Raw genomic sequence first — 22711 nt, forward strand, 5'->3', positions numbered from 1 at the left:
TAGAAACTAACCTAGAATTCGAGTAAAAGATACACAAATATGAAGTTATATGGAGCAGTGAAAATTTTTATCGCGCTTTGTTTTACTTTTCGCAGTTTTGCCGTTAAAAAACTTTCGTCGGTTATTTGCTTTGTATGCACATTTTATGTGTGTGTACACATGCATAGCAGAAAAATGCCTCCGAGGTATACGCTCCGCACACTCTAACTGTTATTGTTTTATAAAAGTTTGAACGTAAATTTAATTTATCGCCGCGAATTTTTCGCGGAAATTTTTCTCAAACACTGTATAAATTTTGCGATGCGCAACTTGTTTAACTTTAAGTTTAAAGGAGGACGCTGAAATTTATTACCGAAATTATTTTTATATCTTTGTTTTTTTTTTCTGTTGTTGCAGAGTGAAAGAAGAGAACAACACTTCACGCCCGGACGATTCACGCCTATAAAACTGCCTGAAGGTCAGCCAATCGATGGTGTCGCCCTTTTGGATTTCCCGCGCCACCGACTGCGGCTGCTGGAGAAATTGGGCGAGGGCGATTTCGGAATGGTAAGCTCAAGTTTTACATCTTCCTACAACATTTTCTACTTGTGGCAAATCGAATTACGCATTGCGAAATAATCTCATTTTTCGTTTGCGTTTCATTAGATTTTCTTCGTTTAATCATAATCAAGTCGTGATTAAATTTGCTTCGAGGCCGAAGGAGGCGCAAAGTGAATAATTAATTATTCACTTTAAATGTAGCGTCCCGTGTAATCCTTTTTGGAGAGCGCGCACAAAAAGTCACATTCGAGTCACACTATTTGTTTTTCGTATGTCTAGACGCTAATATCAACACATTCGAGAATTTTACATAATCTAACATACGATAACGATTTTTTTTTGTTTGCCCGCTTAGAAATTTCAATACTTTTATGTTTTCATTATTTTAAAAGCTGAAAAAATGTTACAACAACACAATGAGTCTTGATTTGCATTTTTTACGGATTTATTTAAAATAATTGATGTTTAATTTAATCCTATTTAAGCAAAAAATTTAGAGTTTGTTTTTGTCAGAGTTTTTATTCACTCATTTTACTTTTTAATAAATCCAGTCCGTAACACGGCGTTAAAGAAAAAAATTGGGAAATAAGGCCCGGAGAGCCGAAGCAGTCAAACGTGCAACGCAAACGTGAACGAGCGTGAAGTTAATTAATTTTTAATAAGCGCCCCCGGTGTCCGACGAAAAACTCCAAGATGTATTTTATGCGCGCAAACCGGCTTTGAAGTTCGTGGAGTCGACGCACTGCTAATTGAAATCGAATTTTTACAATTTGCACATAATTTGGCTGGAATTCAATGTCACTGCGTAAGAAGTTTTATTTTTGGAACACGAATGAATGTTGTAAATATTTAACGCGCCATATTGGATCGTCAATTATTTAAATGAAATTTTTTGCGCTTTTTTGTCGGCCCTTGGGTGCGCGTCGCGTGTACTTATGGAAATTTCGCAATTTCACAAAGAGAATTTCTCGTTCGCTCATCTCTCGCGCACGTTGAGATGCGATGGGTTGGGAGGCGGGCGAGGCAAATACTTTGCGCAACTTTCTTTATACTTTGTGCCCGTCGGTGGAATTCATGTTACATGTTGCGCCGCCGCCGCCGGGGGCGCTTTTTAATGCGACGTCAGGAACACGCTAATGGTAATGTACAGGCTTCGACCGAGCGAGCGAAAATAAACAATATTTTTTGAGTTTAAATTTTTATAATTAATTATATATTCCGTAGGTAGGATAATTTTTTGCATTGCGCTGACCAGTAAATAAATTCCAGCATGGATTCAATTTGTCCGACAGGATATGTTTGTTTACGCTACGCCTTTGTTTTCGCAATATTAGTTAATAACAGTTAGGACGCACCTCCCGAGGGCCCAATAAAGGATGGCCAGGGCGACGTCCGGCTTCCTGCCGACCGCGTTTTCTTTCGTTTCACATCGTTGTGCGGCCAGAGCAAATATTGACGTAGAATAAGTGCCGCCGGTGCGATAATAACATCCTCGCGCATCGTTCCGGGGACAAATTTTATCAACTTATCAACGGACTCCTCTACCCCTCGGATATCGGTCGCATCAATCTTCATCTGATACACAAAACATCCCAAAGCACCCGTAAAATAGAAAAAAAATACACGCACGCACAAAACGTTTTATTTTTCTTCCTCGCATGGTACGGGTAGGATTATCCCGAGGGTTCAAAATGAAATCCGCCAAAGATCATGACGCGAAACTGAAGAAACTGCGAAAAACGAAAAATATACGAACGGAATGCAGAAGCACACAAAGAGATAGCAATGGACGGGATGCAATCAGGCGTTGCAAGAGTGCAACACATGTCTCGTTCAACCCCCGCACCAAACAACCACCCCTCTCGTCTCAGATGGCTGCGCGTCCATTTCGCGTCCCTTCACGGCGCAATAATCGTCTTGTTGCATCAAGCGCAAGCGGGCCAAACTACTCGGAATCGTTTAATATCGCCATCGCCATGTGTGCCACCATCACCCGCCTCTGTGTGTCGCAATCTGACAAACAAACACACAACTTTATATTGTTTTCGATGTTTTCGGAATCTTCAAACTAAAATTTCTTATTACATTTTTCTGATAAAATTCCGTCATAATTTTTAATTGAAGTTGTCAGCGCTAAATTTCGAAATTGCTCTGTTTGCACGGGGCGCAACATTAAAACGTTCGATTTCGTTCATTTCTGGCGCTAGTTTTCTTGGCGCAATAAAAAGCGAAATAAAACTGAAATATAACGCTTCCGGGTGCGAGTTCGCTGCGAAATCATACTCGCCATTGGCCTGGCGAGCACATTGCGGCCACAAACGTAATTAATTACATTTTCGTCTCGGAATGAATGCCCCCGAGGCACATTGAGCAACACGCAAAGTGCTGATTCGAAAATCTTTCAATGCAATGAAAGAAAAGCGCTTCTTATATTTATATTTTTCTAATGTTTTTTTTTTCTTCTACCTGTGTGTTACTAATTAAAACTTTTCTTTTCGGTGCTTAATTCCGAATGCACGGATATGTTTTGTGTTTCTTTGAGTGCGGGAGTTTTTCCACTTGTTTACGTTTTAATCCGCTTTGAAACGTTAAGTCAACTTATGAACTTGTCAAGGTTCATGAGGCGCAACGCAAAGGAAACAAAGCGCACAAAGGCACCCCTTGGAAAAACCGATTAAGAGCTGAATAACAGAAAAATTCGCTTCTAACCCAACCAACTGAAGCGCTGCGTGCTGTTTCCACAAAAGTTCAGAGTCGGGAGTTACTTCTAAGGTGGAAATCGAGGGATTTTACTCTCCCCTGTTCTCTAAACATCTCCGATTCTATTTTATTTATTATCAAGTCCAAACGCATAATATAAATCTCTATTTTTCTCTACTTTTCTTTAAATAAGTAATAAATGCCGCTGTCACATCTCCTAAAATGTGCACCACTTCTAAGTCGCGAAAAATGTATTAACTTTATGTTTTTTGTCCTTTCAGATACATCTTTGCGAAGCAGAAGGCTTACCAGATTTCAACGGCGGTTCGTCCTTTCACAAGAAGCAGCTGGTCATCGTGAAGAGTCTGTGGCGAGGATGCGCCGACTCCAAACGGTAAAAAAAGATCTTTTCCTTCTATTCTGTATGCCCGGTCGTGGTTTTTCTTCATGGTTTTCGATTCAACGCGATTTTTCTCTAATCCTCTGCATTGTGCGCTGCGCACAGCGACACGACGGCTTTATCCGGCGGAGCGCGCGCGCTTTGTGCGCGTACTTTTAGTGTGTAATTGGCTTGTTTTACGGTGAGCGGCGAGTCCTTCGACGCCCATTCAACCATCGAGCGACGAGTTAATGCCACGCTAGCGTCCGAGAGCTGGGGCTGCAGCTTTTACTCCATTGCCGCCGCGTGCGTGCGTGTGGGGGACGGTTAATTTCGAACGTAAAAGTGAAAATAAAAATCGCCCCTTAAGTCGTTACAACAACAACACGAAATCGCCCGAGTGCTAGTACCCCCGTGATATTAAAATATAAAAATTACGAGCGACCGAATTTTACATCTTGTTATAAAATTAGAATTATAATCTCAAAAGACGACGCAATTTTATGCTACATTATATAAAAATCTTTTTTTTTTTTGGATTGATCTTTTCATTTTTTTGGTTTTACGGTTAAATCTATTATATAACCATTTAAAAATTATAGTGAACAATTCAATTTTTTTATTTGATTTTTTGATAGTATTGCGATGATTCCCTCGCCGCGTCGCACACGCTGCTTTAATAATAAAGTTCATTATCCTAAACAAACGCGTGCTAAGTGGTGACGCGCGGTGCATAATGTATACGAGCGACGTGCGTTATGATACGCATGATTGTGTGTTGTGTTTGCAGGCACGAGTTCCTGCGCGAGAGCAGCTGGCTGGCGGGCCTGCGGGACACGAACATCGCACGCGTCGTCGGCCTCTGCAGCCAGGATGAGCCGATGTGCGCATTGCTGGAGCACGCCGACATGGGTGAGCTGCCGCGCTTCCTTGCCCAGCGCGCCAACGAGGACGACAATCAATGTCCGGCGATTAGGTGAGTACCGAGCCTACGACTTTCGTCCTTCCATCTGTCCGCGGCATCACTTGCCAGATGTTTATTTCCCTCGATACTTGCCATCTGATGATGTGGGTTGTTTAGGTCAGAACCGGAGTAAAAGTTTTTAGCAAATATTGGTGGAGGCGCTTTCTAAATTTTTGAAACGCTGTAAAAATTTAATCCTTGGTCGATTTTTCATTTTTAAATTTTAAATTTATTGAAAATTATAGATACTACTATTTACGGGTGATTTATGGAATGTTTTTAAATTATTTTTGCACAACATTGAGTTAATAGACTGAAAAATATGTTATTAACTTTGAAATGCCTTTTATTTTTTATTTTTAAAGTTATATAAAAATTATGCTTTGATAAAATTTAAATTATTCATTTTTTAATTGTGCGCTGAGGCAATTTTTTGATATTTACTCAAAACTCATGCGTCATATGTTTACGAAATTCATCCCACAAAAACAACATCAAATTATTTACATTTTTCTGCAAAAAAAATAAACCGTCAACCATTGCAACGTTTCTAATCGAAAGTTTTGACTGCGCAAATATTATGGACCGTATAAATGCGTCTCTGTTACTAATTTCGTAAATCGGGAAATGACCCACACTTACACTGTGAAGCAAGGTAGTTAACAACACACATGCGTCGTTACGCGGAACGTAAAATGATTGATTGCCAAATCAACCTTTTCACCAATCCAATTTGAACGTCCCCGGCCGCCGCACACGGCCTCAGCGGCGGTGGCAGCGACGGCGAGTAAACTCAATCAATAAATACTCGAGCCGTTCGCCGCGAGAACACACAACGTGCACGTAAACGCGCAAAGGCGCGCTGTAAAGACCCGTCGCTCATTCATTCATCTCCAGCAGCATCGGCCACATGAATAACGAAATAGATTAGAAAATAACTTGCTTTGATTTTTCCCGACTTCGTTGATGAAAAAGTCGTTTGCAGTCGTTAGCTATCGACACCGGTTGCGGCAGGTATACGAACGCGCATGTTTTGCATCATTTGCAACTGAGAGGACGACCGGGATGCATTTGCAAATTTTGCAGTTTATCCAATTTCAATCAAGCCTATGTGTGTGTGTGTGTGTGTGTGTGCCGGTGCGTTCTGGTGTATTCATCGACCGGAAGCGAAATCGCTTGTTTGCGGTGGCCGGCGGACGCACGCGTGTGCGGCGTGCTGTCAGGGAACGCAAATTGATTTCGCATCGGGGGTAGCTGCCCTAAGCGCTCGTGCATCTGTTTTATCGCCGTTTGAGACACACTCGCGGACTGTTCATCCGTAAACTAAACTTTCAAGTTTTTTGACATATTTAAAAACCAAAACTTCTCCCAGTGCATTCACAAATCAATTTCATGCAGTATGCCGTAACACATAGAAAGTAGGAATCATTTTTATACGTTTTCATCATCTTGTTGTGTTTTATTTTTGTTGGGCGCATGCGTTATTTCGATATTCTGCGATATCGGATGATGTCAAACGGGTGAAATATTGGCCTTTCGCTGCGCATAAAGGGGCCGCACGAATGAGACGATATGGTCATGAAAACACAGCAAAAAATGCCAATTTCAGCCCGCCAAGGGAGAAAAAAATGCCGCTGCAGAAAAAAAGACACCTACAAGCCATAGCAAATTGAAACGAAACTGGGTCACATAGTAACAATTATCATTAAAATAATTCTTGCACTTTGCTCCATCTAGTTTATTTCCTAAATCCGCGCTGAACATGTTTCAGGAGTTATTTGATTACAACACAATTATAATTATCCAGCCTTGCAGAAAGCATAACAAAAACAGTGAATGCTAGCGAACAGCAGTTTTATTCCGCACGCATTTTTCATGATTTCCATGTGCATGATAAATATGCGAATAGATGAGCGCATGAAAATATGAAAATATAGAGATAGATGTTTGAAAATAAAATTGAGTGCCAATAATTTATTTATTATTCATTTTCGACTGCGCGAGCGCACGCCGTGGATATTGGATGATGTGCAGATAACAAATATTGAATTGATAAACTCGCTCGGTTGTTCCTCACCCTCACAATTCTATAGTTCCGTCAAAAAAAAAAACGCGCGTTGATGACTGATAAAAGGCTTTCATCCATTTTTAAATAAATAAATAATTGAATAGATAAATAAATAAGTACGTTATGAAATACATTCATAAATAGGAATCACTCTGGAAAGACGTAGCTGCTATTGGTGTCAACATAACCTCTTTCGAGATCTCTCGTATCTGTCACTTTTATTCAGAACAGCAAAAAGCACTATAACTTTTAACACGGTGCAAATATTTGCATTATTTTGTTAACATATTGTTTATTTTAGCAATATTTAACCATACGGTGATTTAAAATAAATTTAGACCATAAATAACAACGTTATCTACACAAAATATTATGAATGGCATATTTTGAAAATTTATCATTTATAACAGAGTAAATAAAATGTTATTATATGCTACATGCAGTGTGGATGGTAGAACATTTCATTGGACATTCTTTAGGGTTAAGATTACATAAATTGATCCAAGGGTTAATTCGCTATAGGCGCTTAAAGTTTAGGAAACATGCGGGACTTGTACGCGCGACTTCACCATTATTGTTAAAATATAATTATATTTCGAAGGTTGTTATCTCGTACGAGTAATTAATTAGCGTTCGGCATGCGTGTTCGTTACGTAATTATTTTGAAATTTTCACCTCATTACGGTATAATTAGTGCGTGCGTTGCCATCGCGCGCGGTGCGTTCCTTCAAAGAGACGGCAGGATTTGGAAGTTTTACAGCTTTATATCGCTTTGACGACGACGATGTCGACAACGTAACGAGCGCGCTCCGGGGCGGCTTGCAAATGGCCTTTTGTGCGAGGCATCCGTAAACGTTATCCGATTCAAACTCCACGCTAATAAGTTATTACGCACGTGATGATTAATTAATGAGAGCAAGGCGAACTGGCTTTTTATCTGATTAAAAACTTCCACCTGTTCAGGAATTTTGCAGCTCATCGCCACCCCCGCGGGAAGGCTGGAGCGTCTCCGGTTTCGTTTAATAGCGCATTTTTTTGTGCGCGCACGGATTTAATATAAGAGGACAGTTTTTTGTTGAGGCGTGTTATTGTATTTTTTGGCCTGCGAGCTGGAAAAGTTACAATTTAATTTTCTCTATTAATTTCGTCTGCGATGCGCCGGAAATTTTGTCTGGAGACATGGGGGCGGCGGAAAAAGTTGCACAAGGGTGGTTTTTGGGGATGTGCAGACATACGGCCCGTGGAAGTTTTATCTAAGGCGCACATTATGAATATTGCCGCGACACTAATTACTGCATAATTTACAGCTGCTTAAGGTGGCTGCTGAGGCGGCACTGAGCATTGAACATTGTCACGACTTTGCCTTCTTCTTCTCTTTCGTCTCTTCGGCGTTGTCGTTGCCTGCCAACCGCTGTAAACGATTCGGAAAACGCTCCCTCGCTGATTCAATGATTTATTGCGCGCAATGACGGCGAGTTTTTTTTCTCCTTTGGTGAGCACGACCGCCCGCCTGCAGTTACACCAATTCTTCAATTGTGCCCACCCGCCATTAGCACCGCACGCGCCGTCGACGCGAAGAAAGCAAAACTTGCGGGAGTGTAAAAAATGACGCGATAATTAAACTCGTGCGCGCGCCTTTGAAACTTTTTAATTTCGCTCGCATTTTTCCACTCGCGCACACAGAAAAAAAACCTAAGGAGGCGAAAGTAAAGTTGGTTGCCTAGTGTAATGGTGACGTATGTCAAGATGGCGGCTTTTCACGGCGTTACCTGTCGCAAAGCTTATTTATTGTTGCGTTCGTCAGAGCGATTTGAGCTGTCTGGCGGTGAGAAAACGACGGTATTAGGCGACATTCATTCGGACGCGTTTGTTTGATGAGACTTTTATGCAAATAAACTTCTTGCTTCACAAAACCGCAAAAACGACTATAATTGATTTTTTTGGCGTTCGTAAAACGTACGAAATTAAACTTTGGAATGTTTCAGAGAGTTGGGGTGTGAAATGTCAGGCGAAACATTTCGTTTCACAGCTTCGACGACAACCGCCGCCACAGTCACAGTAACTTAATCGATTTTCCGCGTTCGCCCAATGCGCTAATTTCCAACGTGGCGGTAAATTACCGAAACCGGAAGTTGTCACCTTCGGACCGGCTTCTGGTCAGCGTTTGTCGAAATAATTCCATCGATCGCTTTCCGGACCCAGCGGCCAAAAGACTATATACTCCCCGCCTTAAAACTATCATAATTTATATGTTACCAACTCCCCCTCTCTGGGCGGCACGTAATAAAAACTTATTATGCAACAGCAGCAACAATGCGCGAGTCGAGCAATTTTTACTGGCTTTATCTCATATACTTCCGGAATGAGAATGAGATTGACTGCTGCAATATTAAGCCGCGGGGGTGTAGGCCAGCGTATTTTTTGTTTTTATGTGGCGGCTGCAAAACGCCGAAATACGTTTATATTCCGCGGCAGGTCGTAAACATTTTTAGAACGCGCCGAGCATGATTTATTTACACCCCTCGGCGCGGGCACGCGCGCACACCAACGAAGCCAAGACGTCCCCATACCCTGCACTGCGGGATTAACTATCGCGTTCGCAAAATTAGTTTTTCGCCCGGCGCGGAATGTTCGGGGATTATGTTAATGACACCCGGTACGAAGCCAAAACTGCTGCGAGAGCCAATATTCATTCCAATATTGGCGCGCCCCGCACCGGGGGATTCCCCGAATTACTTTTGCACCTTCCTGCGGCGAAAATAAGAAAACTGGCGCTACCTGGGTTTTTAATTCGCAGTTTGACTCCGCGCAATAACCGAACGCCGACTGCTATATTAAAAATCCCACACGTTCATCACGGCCAGGGACGGGGGAGGCAAGCTCGTTATAATTTGCTAATGAAAATATGGCATGTTTCTAATGAAAACCTTTACTACGTACGGTGGTCCAGCTGTTTCTGGTTTCACACGTTTTTGTATCGCCAAGCAGTTTTGCTGTTTCGTGCGGCTAATGTAATTAATGTTCGCCTCAACGGAAGCGCTCGTAATTAACTCCGTTTCCACTATGGCTGCCTTAAGGTAGTGCAACCCACATTGTAGGTTGTACATTACACATGCATTTCTTTATTTAGATGTTGTTTTTGTTTGGAATTACGAGCTATTGGTGTTGCGAGTGGGGTGGGTGGCTGAAGCAAAAGGGAAATTTCCCATTTTAATATTAAAATATGCCGAGCGGAAATTAACAGACGTGATCCCGGGGCCAAGCGGCGCACGCTGGAGGCGGCTGAATATTCGTATAACTCGTTCACTATTATCTGTAATAAATAACGTCATATTCCGGTATCGTGCGCGCCCGCACACACACACATACACTTGCAGCGAGTACGGGAGTTGCAGATATGAATTATACATTCAACCCTTGCCGCCGCCGCTGCCGCTTTCTCCTCCGTCGGCGTGTCTCTTTCGTTGCGGCGTTCGTACAGCGGCCCTTACACATTATAATATAATCCGGCAATGCTAATCTAACTAATTCTACTTAAATGCCGTATTAATGTTGACGTTTCTATATGGCGCGCGCGCGGGGGTGGTCTACCCGCCTCCCATCGAACGGGTGTGCGCCGTCGCGCGGAAGGAAAACAGTAACACACATCGAACAATGAAAGAACGGCTCACGGCGTGTTCGCCCAAACGAGATGTCACGCTTCGAAGGGGAAGCATTTATCATTAACATGGCGCAACATGACATAACTTGAATTATTTCTGCGCCAACGTGCTGCTGCTGCTCTTCTCGGCATTAATTGCGTTGTTTTCCAGCTACGGTTCGCTGATCTACATCGCGACGCAGATCGCTTCCGGCATGAAGTACATGGAGTCGCTGGAGCTCGTGCATCGGGATTTGGCCGCTAGGTGAGTACATGACATAACCAAACATAACCTTACTTTACAACTAACGTTAAATTCAATAAGTCTCTCTTTATATAATATATTATGCTATGTTTTCTTGCAGGAATTGTGTGATTGACAAGAACTTCACAGTAAAAATTTCCGATCATGCAATGTACTGCGATCGTTTCGAAGGAGATTATTATATTAGCGACACCAAAAGTCGCCTACCAATCAGATGGATGTCTTGGGAAAGTCTTCTCTTGGTACATTTTTAAAAATCATTGTTTTGTTATTATGGTTTATTAATTTGTGCATGTTTTAGGGCCGACAAACAACGAAAAGTGATGTTTGGTCCTTTGCGGTGACACTGTGGGAAATCCTGATGTTGTGCAGTCAGCAGCCATATGCAGAGCTGACCAGCGAGCAGGTGGTAGAGAACGGCAACCGGTGGTATCAAAACGACGGCTGCCAACGCTATCTCCCCAGGCCGGCGGCATGTCCGCGCGAAATCTACGACCTGATGGGCGAGTGCTGGAAGCGCAACGCCGCCGACCGCCCCCGCTTCTCAGAGATTCATCTCTTTCTTCAGCGTAAGAATCTGGGCTTTCTGCCCGCACCAATATGCTAATGAATTAAAAACAACTAAAACCACTTTTTAACCGACCCAACTAACAATTCTTATTATTTTCTCAACACATCATTGACTCATGTCTGCTGTTAGATGTCATTGTGCGGTTAGTCGAGCGAAATACGAAATCTAATTGTGATTACTTTCCAGATTCCATGTAAATCCCCCTTCTCCACAAAATTGGCATCATTCACATAGGCTAATTGCGTCATCACATATACATAACCTCACTCGGTCACTATTCACCATCATCACACACATGGACACACCACACGTACGAGGTATGTAACCCGGTTAACACACATCTAACCTTAACATAAACATAAGGCTGATCGTTTCTCTTTCACCCCCGCGCCCTTTAATAATAAATTTTACCCCGATGACGAGTATCGATTCAATGGTTGTACGATTTATGCGCGTGTAGAAGTAAATGAAATTTGAATTAATTAAACATATAAGTGTATAAAACGTATTGTGATATTGGCACGTTTCCACAGTCGACAATTCGGTAAAACCATATCTTTATATTATTAATAAAAACCATCGTCGATGAGAAAAAAAAAAACAAATAAAAATACTATTTGTACTTAACTTAATTGAAACAACACACATACACAGACATAACACACTCGAAACAAAACACTTCTTGAATTATGAGCTTCCTCTATTTGATGTATAATCTTCTATACACGACGAAACGATAACTAATTACGATAAACTAATCATAAGTCGATTTGAAATTGATTTCCATCATACATTCATTCATTGTACATACCCCATTTATATTATTGATATTACGAGATGATCAAAACATGTTATTTAAACTAAAGAGAATCAGTATTAGTACGAAGTCACGCATGTGACATGACGTGACTTCACAATGGCGGTTTGCACACAATGAAATTTAAATAAAAAAACAAAACGTTACAAGTTTTGCAACTAACGAGAACGAACACAAGTGAATTCTAGTCATACGCAAAAATTTAAGAAAACGAAAAAAACGAACAAATAAAACGATAAGGTGTTGTTAATATACTGTATAAGTAATTAATTAGTATGATAAGAATTGATTATCAATTAAATTGCTTACAAATCACTTCTTGTTCTATAAATCATTTCATTTCAATTCATTTGTATTCATTTATACATTTGTGCTCGCTTGTTTTCGATCTTCGAAACATGTGTCTAAAACCTTTCCAGTGCCATTTCAAACCCTTGTACATATTAATTAAAAATTTACTAATACCATAAAGAAAAACGAGTAAACGATAACTGTACATAATGATATAATTAAATATATTTATTTAAATTAACATTAATTGCACACACATTCACACGCACACACTCATACGATTATTTTTAGACTCTATTGTAAATTAGTGATGATCTGGGGAGTTTGGTTGGTCATTACAAAAATATCCCCGGATATGACGTTTGCCAAACATTGGTTAACTTCTAAATGAATGTATTTTCTACTGACACGTTTCATTGTTGTCACTGGTCACGCGCGACACACTTGAACAATGAAATTAATAACCGAACTAACAAACACAACCAAAAATAAAACACCTCTAGATGTATTAAGGCTCGAGAAGAATGACTAAACTCGTATGCCATATTGACAAAATTTACGCGTAATATATGACAAATATGGCGGACGAGTTTACGCACGTATTTAGAGCTCACAGATGTATCGAATAATATGTGAATTGTACGTTTTTATCCGTTTCTTCAAACAAGCCCCGAAACTCTGTCAAACACGAAAAATGTAATCCTTAAATTTCCAGCACAGGACAATCAAGTGCAAGGCGCAGCATAAGCTTAATAGATACAATTTTAATTAGCACATATGACGAATCATACGATAACACAATAATTAAACGTACATTTAATAACCGAGCATAAACTACTAAGGAAACTAAAGATACTAACGATACTAAAGAGCCAACATTAAATCCAAAATACCTACATAAATTTAATCGTTTTTAATGCATATTTATAAATGTGTTGCACAATGATGATGAAGAAAACAAAAGAAAATAAAATACAATTCCGTAATAATTAAGTTGAACGTGTTTCGTCTCTATTGTATTGCTAACTTAAGCTAACGAAGCAAATATGAATGGTGTTTTTTCATTATTCAATCTCATTCAATCAATTTGTCTGTCTGTATAAATTTCTCGATGGGACAATTCATGAAGTAAACACATATTGACGATTAATAACGTAAATGTTCATTATATTAAAATACATATCACAGTTGACAAAATAAATGAAACAACAACACGCGGATAATAATTGAAACAAAAAAATTGCTGAAGAAATAACGCTTTTTTGATTGTCATCGAAACTATATTACATTACGAATTGATTGCTGTTTGATTAAATTGTATTAGCCGTATTTATAAAGAAATATCGATACATTTAACTATGAATGCGAGAGGAAAATATTTAAGGGGTGGAACGAAACTTATTGTATTGTACATATGAAGACTTGATTTGTTTCGGTTCGATTATTGATACACGCATTCTAGAAATTTACTTATAAATTTAATTATAATGATGTTCAAATTACAAAAATGATATGATGATAAAAATGATATTGACATAAATAACTTGTGTTGTTACTAACATTATTTTTAAGTTTTGTAGTTTGTAGTGTAGAAATTGATTTTTTGTTTGTGCATATTTGTTGATTCCCTTTCGTAGTATTTGAATTAATTAGGACAAGCGCTAGTTCAACGATTACTTAACGCGATGAATAATGGTCGTCATAAATTTCGCACTCAAGCATGCGAATATATCTGCCGGGGTATCGTATCGCGAGATCTCACTGAGATTGCTAATGTAGGTTGAAGTTGAACGAATCCATGAATCTATGCCTATATGCAGACTGTTCGACAACCGAAAACGAACTTGGAGTGGGTTGGCTTCAGTGTGAATTGGTTTTCAGTCGTCTCGTGACGTCTACGATTACGCCTACATGAAATATTTAATTGAAAGCTAATTAATGTGTTATTTAACTAACGTGTGAAAATGTCTTACGTGAAAATTGTTTGTGTTTGTTTGATTTTTTGTAAGTAATCACGATTTTTACGTTTCGTAGAGTTAATTATTGTTTTGCAGTTTTTATAACTTGCGACTCAACTTGGTCATCAAATGAGAAAATGACAATTGACACTTTTGCAAGTACGGATAATCGGTTAATTTTACTCAGAACTTCTCGACATATTACTACAAATATTATCATGTTAAAACGACGTCTCAAAAAGTTAATTCAACGTAGAAAATTGCTCTACAATCGACTAATAACTACAAAAAATAAAATGGCGGCTAGGAAACATAAACACAAACTGCGTACACTCCAAAAGCAGATCCGAGGGCTACGACAAAAGTTACAAAAACACCGCAAGAATAAAAATGCAAAATTGTTGAAATCTTCAAACAATTACGATATTCAAATTAAGAACTTTCAAGAGCTGCGCAAGTTACACGAAAAGTGCAAGAATCAAGGATGTTCCCAGCTATGCTCACCCGAGGTGGATATCATCGCATCTACATCTAAATGTCACTGCCATCGTGGATTTTATCTAGACCCAAGAGATAACAAAACATGTTTGGATATAAACGAATGTAAAATGTTGTCAGCATCAAATAAATGCGAGTATAAATGTATCAACACGATGGGTAGCCATTACTGCGCATGTCCACATGGCAAGAAGTTATCGTTTGATAAGAGGACCTGCATGGACATAAACGAATGTTTCTTAAACAATAATCATGGCCCGTGTCAAGATGGTTGCGTTAATCTGGAAGGTTCCTACCGTTGTACTTGTGATCGCTTTTCAGGCACACGTTTGAACCAAAACGGTCATTCATGCGGGGATATTAACGAATGCCTGGAGGGAACATCCGGTTGTAGTCATGATTGCTTCAACGTGTACAATTCTTATGTGTGTGGATGTCCCGACGGAATGCTTCTTGATTCTGATGAGAAAACCTGTCTTGGTAGGTCAATATATTTATTTATACAAATGTATTTGTGATTATGGATTGTTTTTCTCAGATATCAATGAATGTCAACGCGTGGAAGTTAGGAAAACATGTCTTGGAAAATGCATCAACACAATTGGATCTTACTTCTGTTTAGAAGCAGACGTCAATGGTTTGTATCAACATGAAGTCATATGTGAACAGATGACTCCGAATCCAGACGGATATTATTTATGTAATCGTAATGACACTGTTAAGATTGTTCTAAAAGGTATTACTAACCGCGAACATTTTTTGAATGCTCCAGGTACGATCTGCACGTATCATACTAATTATCACGTGCCGCTTACGAGTCACGTGTGTAATGATCGTGCTACATGGGAAGATTTTCCCTTAACTATTATTAATAATACAATCAATAATTCCTCTAGGAAGTAGTATTTTAATTGTATTGACTTTGATTACTTTTAGTTATTAATTTGATTTATTCTATACAGAAAATGAAATAATTTATTACTTTGTACAGTTTTTTGGTAGAAGTTTGGAACACCGCAGTTTTTCGAGTCTTCAAAACAACGATTTAGTAGTACTTGCATTCTGCGTGCAGTGTTTCAAATTCAAGGTTTGACTCAAAGAAACGAACATAAATAAAATGCCTTAATAAATTTCGGTGTTTATAAACAAACAAGTTTCTCTTATCTCGTTCAACTTGTGCACCGTCACCTCGTTGTCGACGCACGCGGTCGGCTTTCGTACGCTGTCAGTCTCATTTGTATCGTCAGGTGATCCGGACGCGCACTCTTCGCGATACATTAGGTTTATCAATATTTCTTCGTTTCATTGCGTAATATTCATAATTGCACTGTTCGTCTGTGCTGTGCGGTGATATGTGGTGTTCGTTAAACGCGGTTTGAACATACGTAGATTTACCTGTGCATGTGTGATGTGCCGTCGGCCGTCGGATACTCTATCAACTTCTGCGTAATATTCATTTTTCACTGTTCGTCTGTGTTGTGCGGTGATATGCGTGTTCGTTAAACGCGGATTAAACATATGTACATTTAACTCTGAATGTGTGATGTACCATTGACCGTCGGATACTCTTCGATACTTTAAACTATTTAGCGAAAAGTCGTTATCAACTTCGCGTTGCCTCTAATCAGTTTAGTGTTTTCACCGATGCTACTATATGTGTAATTACATCTGCTTACATCTTATACTGGATTTCCAAAGAGAAAATCTTATTTTGCGCTAAGGTATGTTCTCGCATTCCATATCCATATGTTTTACCTATAACATTCTGGGTTTCACTTCAACCGCGTGGTCTTCACACATATAAAGACATAATTGTTTTCACTACTACTTCGTAAGTAGTAATAATTTTTGTTAAAATCACATACGTTGTATTATATATTCATATTTTCATTTTTTAATTGTTTGCTTCACGAATTTTGCCTTTAATCGCGTTAAATGAATATCTTTCAATAGTTCAAGATGATCGCATGCCGACGGCTGCGTTCTCGGCTCGCGCTGCCGGTATTTATCTACATGCTGGTGTTTACATGTTGTTCTACATGATGTACAATAAAATTCGTATTTGTGTTTTATGCTTGTAATAAAATCCCATCACTGTTCCTTGATATCCAGGAGAATTAGCGTCTCTTCTTAAATGTTCTGTTTTTTTCGCTATGTCAATTGTCTGCTGTGTTTATCTATTTCCAGTGGAAAATTGTTAAATTTATTAATTTCTGGTTTTTCTGATTTTTCTGGTGGTACTTAGTATTTTATTATCAAATGTAATTGTACTCTTTTTATATCATCTTGTATGTTCTGTCTGTTCTGTATGTTCTTGTGACACCCTGTATATTAATTTTTGGTAAGTCTACGCGAAAAGTGGCTATGATATATGTTTATCTACTTATACCTTTCGTTTGCTTTTAAAATATTATCTTTTTGTAACACCCTGTATATAAATTTTCCACCATGCTGAAGATTTATGTGTTTTTACTTGTACTGTGAAATTTCCTACAAAATTATGTTATTTTATTTTTGCAACACCCTGTATATCGATTTTCCATAATACTGAAGGTTTATGTTTTTTACGTGTACTGTGAATTTTCCTACAAAATTCTATTATTTTCTTTTTGTAACACCCTGTGTATCAATTTTGCACAGTGAATGTTTTTCTGCTTGAACTTTGAATAATTGTTTTTAATAATATTGTTGACCCTGTAGAGTTGTTTTTCGTAAGATGAGAACATTTGTTACTGTTATGTGTTTTCCTTTGTGAGTTTCCGTTCCTGTGGTACTTGTCTGTATGTGCCGGCGTATGCTAGTTGTAAGACTTGTTTCAAAATGGCGGCATGTACCTATTTTGTAAGAATTGTGTATTCTAGTTTTGAATTATATGAATATTATAATAAAGAAATGTTAAGAAATATTATGTCTTATGCTTTGAATGTACCCCTTCTATCATTTCAGGTAGAGGTCTCTAAAAGAGTTCCCTCTCTCAGGGGATGATCCCCTCTATAAAAATTGTTAAGGTAACCTGTATGATTTGTGTACTCCTTCTCTCATTTCAGGTACAGGTCAGAACTTGTAAGAATATTTTTAAGTGTCACCTCTCTTGAGGCGACTTAAAACTTAGAAATATTTGAACAAGACCTTATAAGGATTGTCCTTATAAGGAGTTCCCTCTCTCTGGGGGTGATCCCCCACCATAAAAATTGTTGATATGCCTGATAATTTCGGGGATGAAGCGCAGAGACATCGTAGCTGTAGGTTGGGCCGGGAGCAATGGACGCATCGAAGCAGTGGGCGATCGACCAGAGCGCCCGAGGCGCTCTGGGAGATCGTCCTTAGACTGTCTAACGACACGGGCCAAAAAATTTAAAAATCTGATCCTCCCCTGTTCTCTTTCTTCTATCTCCTCCTCTTCTCTACTCTGTTCTCTTCCATCTGTCTTCTACTTTTCTCTGCTACTCCTTCTTCTATTTCTCTGTTCCCGCACCTCCACATGCTTTCTTATTTCTCATATTGCCTTCACTTGTATTTCAATTTCTCTTATATTTCGTTGCAATTCATATATGCAACCCAAATTACACCTGATATTTTTATATTTGAGAAAAATGCCTTCTATACCTGAGATTCGATCCGTGTCTGCTAGCATGCCAGCAGGTGCACGTCTCCACTCGACCACCGAGTGTTTTTATCATTAATATTTGATTCTTCTATTTATGTTTCTATTTTTATCATATTTTTAAAAACAACAACACAAGCCTTAGCTGTGTTGCACTCGCTCCACGCGTATAATATCTATATCGATATGTGTGAAGCGCTCATATACTGAAAACGGCAAAGAGGATACCAAAAACAAATATGAATGAGATATTCATTTATATTAAATTTATTTTATTGGCAACATTTACAAATAAAAACAGTTTTTATATAGAAAAATATCAACAACTATTAAATACCGCGGAACACTTGCCTTACAATATGCGCACATTTGCAACTCTTCTGCGATGAGTATTCGGAACTCCAGGACCGTTGTCAGTGTAAACTTCTTCCCTGGGCACATCCGTTGTCTACTTATTCGAATTAAACATAAATCAAAGTTATTCTGGGCGATAACCGACAGCCGACGGCACGCACGCCGTGCACATGCAGGCCAACACGAGTGCAGTATAATCCACACGCGAAAAATAATCTCCGACGACCGACAGTAGTTCACTCGTGCTTATTATCTGGCGAAATTCCGTTCACGCGCAATTCTAATAAATGTCGTCGATTGCTTATTGAATATAAGTCGATTTACGATCAATTTATAATAGGGAGAAATAAAACTAGTCGCGATGAACACGCGTGGTTCGCTCGGCAACCGGAATGGAACTGAATGCGCGCTCTGAAACGACCACGCGGTGTTGCTATTGGCTCATTGTTTATTGGTGCGACTAACGAACAACAATTCATATTTATATAGATAATATATTATATATTTATAAATGTACATATTATTTTTCAAATTCTGGTAGTAAGTAGATAATATTTGCCAGGCCTTCAATTTTTCGAGTCAATTCGTGAGTTAATCACCGAAGTTATCTATGAAAATGATAAAGAAATTTACTACTTACAATCTGATGAAAGAATGGATTTTGTGCCATGCATGGATCAGGTGCAAAATCTCTAAAACTATAAAAATTAGTCCTTTGGAACACACAAATGCAATTTTTAGGGTCAACTCGTGAGATAATTACAAAAGTTATTTATGAGAATGATAAAGAAATTAAATGCCTACAATCTGGTGGAAAAATGGTTCTTGTGCGATGCAATAATCTGGTGCAAAATCCCTAAAACTATAAAAAATTAGTCCTTTGCAACACAAAAATGCAATTTTTTGGGTCAATTCGTGAGATAATTACAAAAGTAATCTATGAAAATTAAGAAGAAATTCAATACTTACTATCTGATGAAAGAATGGGTTTTGTGCAATGCATGAATCAGGTAAAAAATCGCTAAAATCATCAGAAATTAATCCTTTGCAACACAAAAATGCAATTTTTAAGGTCAATTCGTGAGATAATTACAAAAGTTATCTTTGAAAATGATAAAGAAATTAAATGCCTACAATCTGGTGGAAAATGGTTCTTGAACGATGCAAGGATCAGATGCAAAATCCCTAAAACTATAAAAAAAATAGTCCTTTGCAACACAAAAATGCAATTTTTAAGGTCAATTTGTGAGATAATTACAAAAGGTATTGATGAAAATGATAAAGAAATTAAATCCCTCATAACACAAAAATGCAATTTTTAGAGTCAATTCGTGAGATAATTACAAAAGTTATCTATGAGAATGATAAAGAAATTCAATACTTACAATCTGATGGAAGAATTGCTTTTGTGCCATGCATGGATCAGGTGCAAAACTTACCAGTGCACAACGAGTGCTGTATCTTAAAGTAAACATAAATTAAAACAAAAATATTTAATTCAATTGAATTATGTTATAATTAACAATCAACACAAAATCCAACAATCTGTGCTGTTTGTTAAAAAATACTCATACGAATCTGAAGGATCTTTCTTAATGATGAGAATCAACATGGGGGCGATATATATTCGAATAATTTAGTAACCGACACCAAACACAACCACGAGTGAAGAATGTTATCCAATCCACTATCACGTGCAGGCATTTCCGAACAATAAACAAATTACTATAATCGCAAAGTACAAATAAGTAGTCGATTAATCTTCGAGTATAACACAAATTTAGAATATTGAAGTCCGATTAAACGATATAAGTCCCTCAAAACATGGCTGGATTAACCAGCGACCGCCACGAAACAGGCGATAGTGCATGCCGAAACTGCGTAAACAACGACGGGACAGTATATGATAAGAAAGCAAGAGGTGCGCAAAGACGGCGCGTCGAAGGCACGCGACCTTGTGCGCGAATTTGCAATAGGCACATTACCTGTGATCTAAACTAAACTAGACTGAAGATGGCCTTTAGAAACGCACAAAATGTGTATTACTTTACGAGATACTGGCTGTTATCTGAGCCCACTTTTTGAAATGTGAAAATAATGTCGATTTGTAAGTCAATTTTAAAACACTTGTAGAAGGTTGAAAGGGTCGGTAAGATGCGCAAGTTATTAAGGAACTCTTAAGTATCATGGGCACAACATGTGGTGATTTGCTCCATTGCTACAAGATATATGGTGTGATTTCCAGGCAAAGTGATATTTCGTTCCACGATCAACTTTTACACAAAATTAACACATTGTCAACAGTCTTGGACGAATTATGTATAATGATTAAAAACCTCAATGTAATAAAGATAGAAAGGAACGAATCGCAGAGTATTAATCTACAAATAATTCTCTATCAAATAAGCTAGACTGGATATCTAAAAGATGAAATTTTAATTCTTAAGACAAAAATGTCAAGTCAATGTCAAGTCAATAGTTTTTTTCAAGGATTTTCGATAATTAATATCTTTGAAACTAAAAGCGATAGTAACCCACGAATCGCAGATTATGAAAGATTGGTAAATTCTCTAACAGATAAAATTTTAAAATAATTATATTTCCTACAGTAAAAGGTCGAAAAAAGCGACTAAAAGTGCTAAAAAGTGACATATTTCAATTTTTGCCTATTTTATTGAATCGCGAATAACTCGTAAACTAAAAGAGATAAATAAGATCTGATCGCAGCGTCTTAATCTACGGACTATTTTCTATCAGATAGGATAGTTAAAAGGGAAATATGAGAGACAAAATTTTAAGTCTTAAAAAAAAAATTGCCAAGGGGGGGTGCTTGATACTTTTTTCGACGATTTTTGATAATTAATATCTCTTAAACTAAACGAGATAGCAACCCACGAATTGTTGATTATGAAAGATTGGAAAATTGTCTATCAGATAACAATATAAAATAATTATATTTCTCACAGTAACAGGTCGAAAAACGCGACTAAAAGTGCTAAAAAGTGACATTTATCAATTTTTGCCCATTTTATTCAATCGCGAATATCTCGTAAACTGAAAGAGATAAATAGGATCTGATCGCAGCGTCTTAATCTACGGACTATTTTCTATCAGATAGGATAGTTAAAAGGGAAATATGAGAGACAAAATTTTAAGTCTTAAAAAAAAAATTGCCAAGGGGGGGTGCTTGATACTTTTTTCGACGATTTTTGATAATTAATATCTCTTAAAGTAAACGAGATAGCAATCCACGAATTGTTGATTATGAAAGAATGGAAAATTGTCTATCAGATAACAATATAAAATAATTATATTTCTCACAGTAACAGGTCGAAAACGCGACTAAAAGTGCTAAAAGTGACATTTATCAATTTTGCCCATTTTATTCAATCGCGAATATCTCGTAAACTAAAAGAGATTAATAAGATCTGATCGCAGCGTCTTAATCTACGGACTATTTTCTATCAGATAGGATAGTTAAAAGGGAAATATGAGAGACAAAATTTTAAGTCTTAAGAAAAAAATTGCCAAGGGGGGGTGCTTGATACTTTTTTTCGACGATTTTTGATAATTAATATCTCTTAAAGTAAACGAGATAGCAACCCACGAATTGTTGATTATGAAAGATTGGAAAATTGTCTATCAGATAACAATATAAAATAATTATATTTCTCACAGTAACAGGTCGAAAAACGCGACTAAAAGTGCTAAAAGTGACATTTATCAATTTTGCCCATTTTATTCAATCGCGAATATCTCGTAAACTAAAAGAGATAAATAAGATCTGATCGCAGCGTCTTAATCTACGGACTATTTTCTATCAGATAGGATAGTTAAAAGGGAAATATGAGAGACAAAATTTTAAGTCTTAAGAAAAAAATTGCCAAGGGGGGGTGCTTGATACTTTTTTTCGACGATTTTTGATAATTAATATCTCTTAAACTAAACGAGATAGCAACCCACGAATTGTTGATTATGAAAGATTGGAAAATTGTCTATCAGATAACAATATAAAATAATTATATTTCTACAGTAAAAGATCGAAAAACGCGACTAAAAGTG

At 38.0% G+C, this 22711-nt stretch overlaps 2 protein-coding genes across 5 annotated transcripts in view; both read left to right on the forward strand.

Annotated features, from left to right (window-relative positions):
• The window catches only part of LOC135794145 (discoidin domain-containing receptor 2-like), a 95584-nt gene extending 82356 nt beyond the window's left edge, over nucleotides 1–13228 (forward strand). For 3 of the 4 annotated variants that reach the window (XM_065305314.1, XM_065305313.1, XM_065305311.1), the window contains 6 exons: nucleotides 397–546; nucleotides 3522–3634; nucleotides 4410–4595; nucleotides 10464–10556; nucleotides 10657–10798; nucleotides 10858–11325. In XM_065305314.1, coding sequence (XP_065161386.1) covers nucleotides 397–546; nucleotides 3522–3634; nucleotides 4410–4595; nucleotides 10464–10556; nucleotides 10657–10798; nucleotides 10858–11163 — 990 coding nt within the window. In that variant the 3' untranslated portion in view covers nucleotides 11164–11325. Of the gene's footprint in view, nucleotides 1–396; nucleotides 547–3521; nucleotides 3635–4409; nucleotides 4596–10463; nucleotides 10557–10656; nucleotides 10799–10857 lie in introns of all 4 variants that reach the window. The other variant, XM_065305312.1, reaches the window with a different exon arrangement.
• Nucleotides 13229–13890: 662 nt separating this feature from the next.
• LOC135794146 (fibulin-1-like) lies at nucleotides 13891–15946 on the forward strand. Its single transcript, XM_065305315.1, has 3 exons — nucleotides 13891–14239; nucleotides 14290–15171; nucleotides 15230–15946. The coding sequence occupies exons 1-3, from the start codon at nucleotides 14200–14202 to the stop codon at nucleotides 15592–15594; spliced, it is 1287 nt and encodes a 428-aa protein (XP_065161387.1). The 5' UTR covers nucleotides 13891–14199; the 3' UTR covers nucleotides 15595–15946.
• The last annotated feature ends 6765 nt before the right edge of the window (nucleotides 15947–22711 follow it).

The sequence above is a fragment of the Atheta coriaria genome, unplaced genomic scaffold (genome assembly GCF_025399875.1).
Source record: "Atheta coriaria isolate IRGN ID8LTWV9N9 unplaced genomic scaffold, Caltech_Dcor_3.1 hic_scaffold_6_pilon, whole genome shotgun sequence".
NCBI lineage: Eukaryota > Metazoa > Arthropoda > Insecta > Coleoptera > Staphylinidae > Dalotia > Dalotia coriaria.

Coding starts and splice junctions, on each gene's coding strand:
- LOC135794146 (XM_065305315.1), top strand. CDS start 14,200: ATGTCTTACGTGAAAATTGTTTGTGTTTGTTTGATTTTTT. Junction 14,240..14,289: donor TTGTGTTTGTTTGATTTTTT/GTAAGTAATCAC, acceptor ATTGTTTTGCAG/TTTTTATAACTTGCGACTCA. Junction 15,172..15,229: donor TGATGAGAAAACCTGTCTTG/GTAGGTCAATAT, acceptor TGTTTTTCTCAG/ATATCAATGAATGTCAACGC.